This window comes from Nelumbo nucifera, chromosome 6 (genome assembly GCF_055504915.1).
Source record: "Nelumbo nucifera cultivar China Antique chromosome 6, China Antique-T2T, whole genome shotgun sequence".
Taxonomy (NCBI): Eukaryota; Viridiplantae; Streptophyta; class Magnoliopsida; order Proteales; family Nelumbonaceae; genus Nelumbo; species Nelumbo nucifera.
This window is the reverse complement of record NC_142654.1, coordinates 917,877-930,664: the sequence shown is the minus strand read 5'-3', so window position 1 is coordinate 930,664 and position 12,788 is coordinate 917,877. Positions and strand designations below refer to the sequence as shown.

The 12,788-nt window shown below is 42.2% G+C and overlaps 1 protein-coding gene across 1 annotated transcript; it reads right to left on the bottom strand.

Moving 5' to 3' along the window:
• Positions 1 to 7,757: 7,757 nt before the first annotated feature.
• On the bottom strand, positions 7,758 to 12,259 carry LOC104609240 (DNA binding / DNA-directed RNA polymerase). Its single transcript, XM_010275492.3, has 4 exons — positions 11,806 to 12,259; positions 10,693 to 10,845; positions 9,224 to 9,538; positions 7,758 to 8,645 (listed from the first exon to the last, which is right to left on the bottom strand). The coding sequence occupies exons 1-4, from the start codon at positions 12,145 to 12,147 to the stop codon at positions 8,235 to 8,237; spliced, it is 1,221 nt and encodes a 406-aa protein (XP_010273794.1). The 5' UTR covers positions 12,148 to 12,259; the 3' UTR covers positions 7,758 to 8,234.
• Between the last annotated feature and the right edge of the window lie 529 nt (positions 12,260 to 12,788).

Here is a 12,788-nt window from a genome sequence, read left to right as displayed (position 1 = left end):
TCAGTTTGGCAAATACGGTCAGTTCGGGAGAAAGGAAACAACCAACACTTAAACAAAAGAGATTCCATTCCAAAATAAGGGAGTGTACATTTCGAACAAAAAAAAAACATATCGAGCTCATAGGCCCGGAGGTGGTTATTCTTCATCATAAGGCACTTCGACAATACCCGAAGGTCCTGCCTCGCCCTCGGAATCCAGTTCACCATCAGCGGCATCGGCCATCTCCTGAGTAATGTGCGAGGTGGATATCGCACTAATATCAAGCTCGGGGTATGTATTCCGGATCATCCACTGGTTTAGTTTAAAGCCCTTTCTGTACGAGTCCACCATCATGTCATCAAAGCACGGCGAAGCAATGTACTCGTCAACAGCCTTCTTCTTGGCGTCCTCAATGCCTTGGGAAAAAATCTGCGTCCTCTCCTTGATATCCTCTTGAAGATATTCAACCTGATGCTGCAAGTCCAGCCTCAAGTACGCCATATGCTTTACCACAACTCCCATGGCCTCAGCATCTCTCTGAGACCTCGCCTGCCTGGCCTGTGCAGCAAGCAGCCGCCTCAGCCGCCCGGGAAGCCACCTCGGCAGCTCGCACCTGCCTCGAGCTCCTTTCCACCTGGGCCGCCAAGGCGTGGATTGAAGAATTCACCTACCAAAAGGGGAAGAACAAAAATGATCAAAGGAATGACAGAAGGACAAAAGCGAAGAGTCGGACAAGAAATCTGACTTACCACCATGGCATGAGTGGCAGCACGACAAGCTACTTGGTTCAATGGAAGCTCGGACCATGCCGCGACCTCCTCGGGATAGATAGCCTCCCTGCTCTTCTGCAGAGTGTAGTTCGGTGATAACACACTCCTGAACTCGCCGTGGGCCCCCGAGCCAGAGGGCCCAGCTCGCGTGTAAGCGGATTCAGAGTAAGTTGGATCCCCCGTATAAGTAGCTTCGGCATAAGGAGCCCCTGCCGCCTCATGGACTGGAGGGGCCATCTCGGGTTCCCTAGGCGGATCCACAGACGGGTAGTCTGGTACTTCGGGCTCCGCGTCTGTGGACACCTCGGCGCGAGTTCGTTTTACAACCCGCTTCCTCCTCTTCATGCCGTGAAACAAGTGCCCGCCGCGAGTCCTCTCTAAGTTCATCACACCTGCAAAATGAGTTCGGCATCAGGAAAAAGCGAAAGAACAATGCAAAACAAAAGACAAACCTGAGTAAGGAACCTACCCGAACTCAAACCGGCCTCAATGAGCTTGGCCTCCGATAGATAAAGATGGCATTTTATCCCAAGCCGTGCCCATTGCCAAAGGCCCTTCGCCGTCTCTATATCAAGTGTAACACCGGAGTCAGGGGCGGCCATTCCCCACCCGGTTTGAAACGGCCACCCCAATACACTTCGCACCCCGAAATAATCCTGCTTCCACGCTGGGACCTTGTTGGGAAGTTCGTGTAGAAGCTTAAAACCCGGGCGGGGAGACAGGTAATACGCCCGCCTACGCCCGGGAAGGGGCCCCGCTTGCTTCTTAAGCATTAAGATGGAAGAGAAGATCTCCAAGTCTAAAGGGAAGCCATGTTCGCAAAATAGGGAGATTGTCCCCACCATGTTACGAATGGAGTTCGGGTGAAACTGGCCGACAGTAACGCCAAAGTGGTTCATGACCTCGACAAGGAGGGGATGGAAAGGCAGTCGCAGCCCCGCAGCGAGCTGCTCCCGGAATATCACGATCTCTTCAGGACCGTGTTCCCAAGGAAAGCTACCCGAAGGTATGAAATAGGCGTACTCCCCAAGCAAGTTGTAATAAGTAATAAGGGATTGGAGCCCCTCAGGTGTCATGGTCGAGGGACCAAACTTATCTAACGTCCGACCTCGACGAGAGGTAGACGCCAAGCTACCCGAGGCGACTCGACCTACGGGTTCGAACTCTTCCTCGAGCTCTACCTCCGGTTCGCTAGGACCATCAGGGGATGCAACTCGGTTCGTAGAACCTGCAACGGACCCCTTGAAGAACCGTCTGAGCTATCTGAGCTAGACATCAGGGAGAGAGGATGGATCCCAGGAAAGTACTCACCCAGAAAAATGCTTGAACGGACTACGGGAACTTGAACACGAGCAGAAGACCTTGAAGGCGAACTAAAGGCTTGGATGCGAGCTCAAGAAGCAAAGCGGAGAAGTGACAAGCAACTGGGGTCCCCCCACTATTTATACCCACAGTAACCAAGAATCAACGGCTCAGATCAAAGCCAATCCGACGGCCTACAGTCGCGCTGACCGCACGTCTCCTGAGAGCAAGACGTGACTGGCCACACGTCTCTTGAAACTGACCGCACGTCTCCTCACATTAAAGGCGACAGCAGCAAGTTTTCAAATTTGAAAAGACGCCCGCTGTCGCATCTCCCCACGGCGCGCTTTTTTGAATTTTGAAATAAAGCGCGCGCTGTCACATCTCCCAACGGCACGCTTTTTGAATTTTGAAATAAGGCGCGCGCTGTCACGTCCGTCAGCATGTGTAGGCAGATCGGCGTGTTTCCCGTCTTTTGGGCACTCGAGAAACCCAAAAAGTCTTGACGATGCACCTCGCGCTATCAATCAAACCGAAGTACAGGACAAATCCACCCACCACCTCGCAAACTCCCCACGCCAGGGCAAGACCCTTAGCACGAGGCGTGGGGGTCAATTGATGAAGGAAGATTTGGCTCGACCTCGTAACCACTCAACACGTGGCAAAGGGAACAGTTCGGCACAACAGCTCGCCAAGGCGCGAGCTCCGAGAGGAGGAGCCAGTGGTCCGAACTCCCCGCAAGGAGACCGAGCTCTCCCTTAGGCCCCGAGCCTTACGAACACAAAGGGCAACAACCCGAACTGGCCTGCCCCACGGCAGTTCGAGTCACACTCCTATCCGAACTGAAGACTTAACCTCGCACACCACTCCAGCACTTCACCCCCGGAACACCGAGCTGAACAAACCGTACCTGACACCGAAGGAGTCAATATCCAGGGGTGGCGCGCACCTGACTGACTTGGGATCTGACGCTTGACAGCCGCATTCCAACGGCCACCTGCCACCGCCATCTCCAGTTATAGTGACGGCTCCGACAAGGCGCAGTGGCGGTTCTGTCCCAGCAGAGGTGATGACACCCGAACTGGCAGAAGCACAGGAGTAATCATACCCGACCTGACAGAGGCCTCGGAGTGAGTGCGCGAGGTGGTTATAAAAAGACTCTCTACCCCCCGAGGAAGGTATGTGAACTTTGCGCTATCTGGTTTTATCTTGCCTTTGAGAGAATACTAACTTGGGCTTCGGAGTGATTTCGCCGGGTTCCTCCCCGGAGATTCCCCACCTTCTTCGTTTCAGGGCCCCCTGTTGCTCTAATCAGAGGCAAGATCGTTGACAACTAGGATCGACCGGATTGCGCACCATCAAGAACAATTAACTAAGAAGAAGAGTAACAAACAAGAAGAATAACTTTCACCGTGCACATACTCGACTGTTGAAAACAAAGCAGAAGATGTGTAAACTTGTCTAGATTTGAGAAAGAAGCAACAGAAAAGGAAAAAAAAAACTTATTAGTCGAAGCAACAAACCAGATCTGTGCGTGTATGGGCAATGATGGGTTTATACATCAGATCTGTGAAGCTCAAGTCGGATCTACTCTTACCTTGTTTAGATCTTGAAGGGAAGACTTCAACCTAGATGAAAATCGGACATGAAAATCGATAGGAACCCCAACCGCCGACGACCCAAATGAAGATCTTCAACCCAGATGAAGATCAGCAGGAACCCCGCAACCCAGACGAGATCTAAACATGAAAATAGCAAAACAAAATCAGTTTAAACACAAGAGGAGATTAACATCTACTGATCGCCGACCACCGATGACCATGCCATGGTCGGAGATGGGGGTGACAAAGTTACCATTGGAAGGGAAGGGGGGCGCTGCAGATCTCCTCTCACCCGTCAACCAAACGGCTATATTTTCTTCAACAACACAAATACATACCCTAATTACATCGTCAATTGGAGAGAGCAAGGTTGCATCCAAAAAATCGATGCAGTAATGCACTCTTCAAACAATACAAACTTGTCAGAAAAGAACATTTTTACGCTCATAATCAATGCATCTATGTATCGCAAACAAACACTTGCAAACATGAACCGGAGTACATAAATACCCCGGTTCGGCATTTGTATCACAAACAAACGCAGCCTTACAGGTCACACACCCATCTCATTGCCCTTGTTGGAGCCTTGTATTGGAAATATCTCATGAAAAGAAGAATACAAGTACGTATATGTTCTTGATGTGCGGTGCCTGCAAGGGTTGTCCCTTGTGAGGACCAATTTAGGGACTAAATCTGAACTGGATTGTAGTCGAGGTCAAAAGGAAATGCTCAAAAATCAGCTACTCCCGTTGGAGTAGCACAAGGCTAAAGTTGTGAATGAATCACGACCCTCCATGTATCACTGTAGCCACCCACCCTGAATTGAATTGAATTGAATGAAGTGATAAACTGGGGTGGGTTTATGATTCACTACCCTCTTGTAGGGGTGTCAATTGGACTAGATTTGGTCCATTTACAAATGGACTGGACCAAATCCGGTCAAAATCCTATACAAATCGGATCCAGTCCAATCCAATTGAAATGCAAATGGACCGGATTGTCCAATCCGGTCCAAATTAAATGTTTTCCCTACTTAAAAATCAACATAAAATGTTATGATTTCATTTCACACAAGCAGTTTACTACGTCATATGATCTGATTTGAAAGCCATTAACGTCATCTGAAAGCCATTAAAAGTCAACATAAAAGGATATGATTCCATTTCATACAAGCAGTTTACTGCATCATCTGCCCAGTTCAGTTGTGGGTCACTACCATTAATATCTCAATAAACCTTCTCATCTCTGTGGCTTTATAGTAATCAATTATCAGGGATGATACCAAAATCTATTGGGATTTGTACTAAATTGGAAGAACTCTATCTTACTGAGAACCAGTTAGTTGGAGTTTTGCCTGAGAGCCTAAACAATCTTCAGTTCCTTGCTTACTTGGATGTCAGTTCGAACAGACTTGAGGGCAAGATAAAGTTGGGGGGTTCAGGTAGTTGCAGGAATTTGCAGGAGTTGGTCTTGCTTACAATCAATTTGATGGAGAAATACCATCAGGCTTGGGCAATTGCAGTGGCTTAAGATTCTTGGCAGCTCTGGGTAATAAATTAACAGATCAGATCCCTTCTTCCTTTGGATTACTAACTAAACTGGAGCTACTTTACCTCAATGAGAACTCTTTGTCAGGGGTAATTCCACCAGAGATTGGGACCTGTAGTTCCTTGAAGGAATTACTCTTGCAGAAAAACCAACTCAAAGGCAAAATTCCAAGTGAGTTGGGATCTTTGAGTAAATTAGAGGAACTTGCGTTGTTTACAAACAGATTGACCGGAGAGATTCGAATAAGCATTTGGAAGATTCCAACCCTCAGATATCTCTATGTCTATCAGAACAATTTGTCTGGGGAATTACCTTTAGAGATTCCAAGCCTCAATGTCAGTGATGATGAGGCAGAAAAGGGCCCTAATGCCGCAAAGGCCTTGAGGGCTCAGGTGAATGCTGAAGAAAGAGATGAGCAGACTTCAAGTTAAAGTGGGAGCAGTGAGAACAGCAATGAGAGTGGGAGCGGGAGTGGGAGTAGTAGCAGTGACAATGAAGGGGTTATGAAGGTTCAGTCAATTCTATCTGAAATATCAAAGTAAGGTGGGGTTAACTTTTATTTAAACACCCCAAATAACAGGTCTTAAGATACAATAAAAACAAAAATGTGCTCTGCAATCGATCAAAGGGAAAAACAGAAAAAACAAGTAAATTGTTCCTCCATGTTAGGGAGCATATTTGGATCATGCAGGAATATTTGTGCAGGGTGCTTTAGTGATTTTTACCTACGTTTGTATGGTCTCCAAACTCCCATTAATATCTTTTCATGTCTTTTATAACTCTGGCTTGTAGAATTTGACATAGTAATCCACTGCAACCAATCCCTCATATACCATCACATGTCTACTTCCACAGGCTCTCTAATGAGAGCAACCCTTCAGAGCTTTTTTTCTATTCTATGTACTTGTCAACACATGACCTTACCTTAGAGATCAAGTGTAAGACATCATATGCATAGACTTCACTTAAAATGAAAGAGTAAAAATCCCAAATTGAAAAAATAAATTTAACATCTGAAAGTATAGGCATCAAAGGTCATAATATAAACAAGAAAATCAATTATTTTAGGCAAAAAAAACTTAAACTCTAACCAGTGATGATATTTTTTTGTTAGGTATGTTAAAAAACAAATTTATTGTTCATGGTCCAATCAGTGAAGTGGGTATTCCAATTACATGTCCAACCTAATTTATTGTCCTAAAAGAAATAGAAAGCCTAACCCAAATGATCAAAACCTGGTAATCCCAAACAATAGTTAAATATATGTACAGGGTCATTAGATAACTGTGAATATTGTTGGGAAAATGTTCAAAATATCACAATGTATCAGTGCATATCATACGATATGTATCCCTATTTACTAGGAGATAATAGATCTCCATAAACCCCTCTCAACGTAGCTGTCAGTACATACTAAACTAAACAAACAGAAAGAAAAAATAAATAAAAAACATTTCCCTTTGGAAACTCCCATTTTTCATATCATGAGTTTCTATACAATGAATCATGCATTTGGCTTTCTAAAACAAAAAAAGAAAATAAAAGAAAAAAATCTGAATAAATCTATCACTCTTTTAACTGAATCATGCATTTGGCTAGAATGACTCCCATAGGTACCCAAAGTAGCACTGCCGACACGTTTAATGGTGTAGGCCTTGCCACCGCCCGTCCATCGTGGAAGATTAATGGCTTTGGATAATCCTCTCTCGGCAAGGATGGGGCCTTCTCCTCCACCGGAACAAAATATACTTCCTGCAAGTGACAATGGCTCAAATGTAGGGGAGAGAGAGAGAGAGAGCACATGACATCAGGCATGGTGAAATAACAAAATCAAGTGATCAAACGAAATACTGTCATCCGCCGGCGAGATTGAGGATGGAGCGATGGAGGCGCAGAGGCACTGAACACTAGCCTTCAAAAGCTTCCACACTTGATGCTTCTAGGTTCAAACGAAAATGAACATTGAACGGACCATTCGAACTAGTGGCTTTGTCCACTTTCGGTCCATTCTATGAATAGACTATTCATGTTTGGACCGATCCACGTCCATATCATTTTTAGGACCATCCAATTCGTCCATATCACTTTCGATTCGGACAGTGTCCAACCCAAAACCGGTCCATTGACACCCCAACCCTCTTGCATTTTGATTTATTCCCCCACTTATTCCAACCGTACAAAGTGTACTAAAATTTATGTGGACTTAACGATAAAAACCAATGTCGATTGATATGAATATGATGTTGTCTTTTCTTTCAAACGATGGTTTGTTCCATTTTCATGTGTGCTCAATTTCTTCACGCAAACAAGTGACCGAGCTTCTGGCTTCATTTCAGTGTTTGATTTAGCTCACTGGCCTTAATGAATATCGTTTTTCACCAAAAACAGTATTATTTCCTTGAATTTTCAAACGCCAAAAAATAATTAGACATACTGAAAATGATCACAATATCAAATCCAACAAAAAATCTTTTCTCTCTTTATTCCAATGAATTTGTTCTGTTGTAAATGTAAGATTTAAGGCGTTAATGCAGATAAAACTCTTATGGAACGAAGATGCAAAATTCAAAATTGAGGCATTTTACTGAAGACAAAACAAAATTCAAAAATTATAAAGTTTGCTTGAACAAGTTGAAAAATTCTACCATATCCAACTTGTATCCGTCCGTATCAACCGGTACACATCTTGATACTGTTGACCCTATTCCACCAATGTAGATCAGCTGATACCAATGCCACATGCTGGCCGATCTTGAGAGTACGCTCATTGTATATCAATTGAATACATAGTCTCAACACAAACCTTAAACATATCAGAAATCAGTTCCAAAATCCTCGATTTCAGTGCTACATGTACTCTCTCACAGTTTGTCCATTCCCAACCAAATATATTCCCAATATAAATCGGTTTCGGTTTGAACGTCCTCGATCCATGGATGGACATAAATAGGACTCTTGATCTGTGTATTGAGCACAGAATCATTTCTGAAAACAAATAAATAGGACCCATGGATGGACTTAAATAGTAGCATTTCTACCTTCGCCGCCTCTGTGTCCTTGGCTTCGGGAATTGGAGAGGAACAGGAAGAGTGACCATTAATAACTTGTCAACACGTGATAGCTTACAGCCCAAATTCTGATAATGAAGTCTCAAGGACACGGGCGTCATCCTCAAGTCCTTGGCGATATCAGACATATCAGTGCTGAACTTATCTATAAAGAGAGTGAGCACCAAGACATAGCTGATGAGAAGATCTTGCTTATCATCTGCTAGCCTGTAAGTTTCAGAATTTGCAAACAATGTCAAAAACTTCTGAAGTATGATGGGCGGAAATTTATGGTACTTTGCAGAAGAAGCGCCATCAACAGATCGTTGATCCTTGAACTTTATGAGATGAGTAATATATGATAATATGCAAGCAAGCCTCTTCTTTTCCATCTCATCCTGCAAAAGATTGAATATAGAAAGCATGTTATTCTGGTAAACACCCATCCATGAGCAGATCAAGCAAGAAAGAAGAAGAGAAAATAAAAAGGTTTTATCCATTCATTTTTTTCATCTTAGAAAGGTATACTATTGATAGAGTATTCACCTCCATCGGGGCCATGCTGCACATATGGCAAACTTATAGTGGAGAGGACCCAATATTAGATTTTCCTAATGCAGATCTCAAATGACATTTAGTTAAGATAATCAACGAAGCCTGATCATCTATGATTGGATTCAGATATGCTCAAGAATCATCTGGATTTAATGGCTTTAATTTTCCATCCATAAGATCATCAACCATGAACTCTACTATATTTAGATGGCAAGAAGAATATGAACCAATAGTTCACTAAATGATGTGATTCATGTAGTTGATGCCAATTTTGGGGCAAGTCTGGTTAAAAGATTGGTTAATCAAGTAATGAGGATCTTTGGGGCTTGATGTAATGACATCAATTTATGCTGTACAATGATAGTGACACAGTAAAATAAAATTTTATTGTAGCGGTAGCTTTCACCCATTAAAAATTTACCTGGATTTCCTCTAGTTTATAAATCCGATTGCAAACAAAACTTGGATAAGCATCTGATGAAATTGTAGCCCCACTCTGCAGGAGTTCCAGAACATCTAGAAGGTAGTCCCACTCTCCTTTGAAAATAATTTTGTTCAATGGATAGGCTTTGTCTGGGGTGGTGGCAGTAGGATCATGAGGTGGAACATTCCGAGCAGTATACACAGCAGCAGTTTCCAGAGCATCCTTATTTATAACAAAGCCCTCAATTTTCTTGTCCACAGCATCCTGGCTAATGGGATCTTCTTTTTGTTTCAGGGACTCCATTTTCTTAGCCTGAAATGTTTAATATTGGTTTTTATGTCAATCAAAATTCTCTGAACAATACATGACATGAAATATGAAAAAGAAGAATTCCATATAGTTAGGACAAGGCATGGTTGAGTTGAATTGAGTAGGTACTGAAAAATTACTTGGTAGTCGTGGAGGACCCCAATAAGCAACCCGCCTTTTCTCTGGGTCTACACAGTACGTGTCTGTCTGTGGTTGGGGTTCAGCATCTACCTAAAGAGGCCCTCTAGATTAATAAAAGCCTTGACAGTTGACATGATGATTATAGCCAACAAATCTATGGATAACACTTTTTCCTCCTGCAGGTATTGTCATTGCTTCCCGTATGTCAATACCAAGTCCTGGTCAGGACTTGTTTTCAAGGCTTTTATGGCATGGCCATAATCATCCTTTCAAAGCTCTCTAGGCACTTTTACGAGGAAGCATGCCAATACTCTTCGATACAGGAAAAGAAAACCATCAAGTCAAAACAACACATAGTAGTACTTTATATGCAAAACAGAATTTCATGAAACAAGAAATGCTAACTAGGGGCCTGTTTGACAACAGCTTAAGTATGAGTTATTGCTTTGTCTTTTAGAGGATAAATTTTATGTAATAAAATATTTTGGAGTATAGCAATCAACTCAACATGGATTCAGCCATTATAAAACAAACACTAAGGTGCAACTTAAAATATCTGGCATTTAAAATAAAATATCAGGAATACTTTATAACCATGCATACTGCAATATACATTGCAAGACAAAATGCAAAAATACAAATGTTTGCATTGAATGTTTACATGTAAAGTAAAACCTATTCAAGTGGCAACTCTTAAACAATCAATAAAGGGTAAATCTAGAAAGAAAGATAGCATCATGGATCCAACAACTCCATGGTTGCTAGTCGCAACTACCTATGCAGTTGATCCATGTGAATCCCAGCCCTTGATTTGATCTGAAGTCTCAACAACCTTGAACTAATTGCAGCCTTTGCCAGGATAATGGATTCTGCTGCATAGACAGTAGTGACCAGAGATGCCAGCCCTATCTATCATATTTAATATATGCCCTCAAAGCTCTACTCTTAATCGGACTTCATCCATTAGCCTGAAAGGAGTTTATCTCGAGGAATTTGAAAGGAAAATAGAGACATACCCGGCTTATTGATTTCTTTGTTCCATAGAGATTGGTCAAGTCCCTTATCTTATCTGCTTTCTGTTCTGCTGTAAGATCTTCTTCCTGTAACTCTCCACGAGGTTCCTTATCACTAACTTCTGACCCTCGAACCCTTGGTTCCAACCTGAAGATCTGAAACCACATTCAGATCAAAGTGTAACTAGAATGATTAACCAGAAAACCAAGGATCATGGCAAGGTGCCAACCAGCGGGTTGGTAAGGTCTCCCTGGCTGTAGTACAGACTTGGGATGGAATCCCGCTTTCACCTGGGTTGGGGGTATGGGCTACCCCAGTTGTGTAGCCCTTCAAAAGAAATAATAAAGAAAGGAAAAAAAAAAACCAAGGTTCATGTTGAGAATTCTTCAGAACTAAACGAATATGAGACCAAGATCCTTTCAGTATATACAGGAGAGTGGAGCTGTAGATACATTTATATCTACTTACATGCACAACTAAACTATGTTATGTCCTTATACCAATTCTTTAACAAGAAGAATCTGTAGAAGGTTAAACCTTATGAGCACAATACAACCAACAGATAGCTTTTTTTTAAACAGAAAATCAACAGACACGTTCTTTCTCGCAATATCAGCAATTTAATCATGCCCGCGCCAACATAATTCAATCAATAATGCAGGTGCGGTTGAAGTAAAATAATTTAAGAAATATAAACAATAAATAACATAGAAAAGACGAGCATAAGACCACTTAGAAACTAATCAGAAAAAAAAAAATTAAATGCATTTAAAAACAAAATGTTGACCCATAAAACCCAGATAAAGTAACCTTCAGAAGAAAAACGCTTGTTGCATTCAAATATGTAAGTGAAAGAAGAGATGACTTATTACTGAACCATTTCAAATAAAAAAAAAAGAAGAAAAAGAAAAAATCAATAATTCAGACGTATTTTAACGCTAAAATTTTAAAAACTAATGATAAAAACCCATCAAAAATTCACAAAGAATAACCCACAAAAGCGAAAACCCATTTCTACCAAAATAAATAAACAAATAAAACCCATCAAAACCCCCAAAGAATATATTAAAGAATACTTATTGGGTTGGGATATAAAAAGCTGAAAGAAGGGTTACCTTATTGGAGGCAATTGGAACAATCTTCAGCGTTTGAGTTTCTTTATCAAGAACCCCAAGAGCATAGGTACAGACCTGGGCGGCAGCAGCTTCACTCGAATAACTCGTACCCACAAACTCAACCTTCGAACTATTCGGGCTTACGACGAGCTGCAATCGATTTGGCCTGTTCTTGTTGCTGTAAACCCTGACCTTAGTAGAATCTTCCTCTTCTGACCTCTTTGGGTTGAAACCAGAAGGGAAATAACCTACCAAAGGAGGGATCTTGTCTGGATGTTGATGAAAAATCTCCATCTTCACATCTAATCTCTTCCTCTTCTTGTTCTTCTTCGATTCCTCCATTTTTCCCTTTCTAGGGTTTTGTAAGTTCTATTTTTTTTAGGTTATTGATTTTTGAAGGGAGCTCTTTTCTGGTTTCTCGGGGACATTTGAGGGGTTATGGGTTTGGGGATGGGTTATCTCTACAACTAGAAGTGTAAATTGGGTTGTGACACCCGCGACTCGGCACCGCCCAGTAGAATTTTGGACCGGCCTGCCACGATGGTACAATAGTATGGGTTTTAGGTCCACGGGCCAGTACACGTTGCCAGCACAATCCAACATGTGACACGACAAGCGGATCCTTTTACGAAAATACCCCTCAATCAACAGTTATAAGCCTATAAGGGATTAAAGAGGTATTTATGTATTTTGGCTTTGGGAAAAAGAAAAAGACAATAATTCTCCTCCAAGAGATATATCCCATATAACAGATATTTGGGACTTTGGGGGCATTTAGGTAAAGTGATAAAGAATTTATAATAACTAAAGTACCCTTCCAACAACTACAACATGGATAGCTTTTAAGGTATTTGAGCAATTCTCATTACACCAATTCAACAATTCTCATACTCTTAGTTATTTCATACAATCTCATACTGTCATACATTTGGAAATTTAGGAGGCTTTGAGATTTCAATCGTTAAAATCAAGCTGAGATTCTA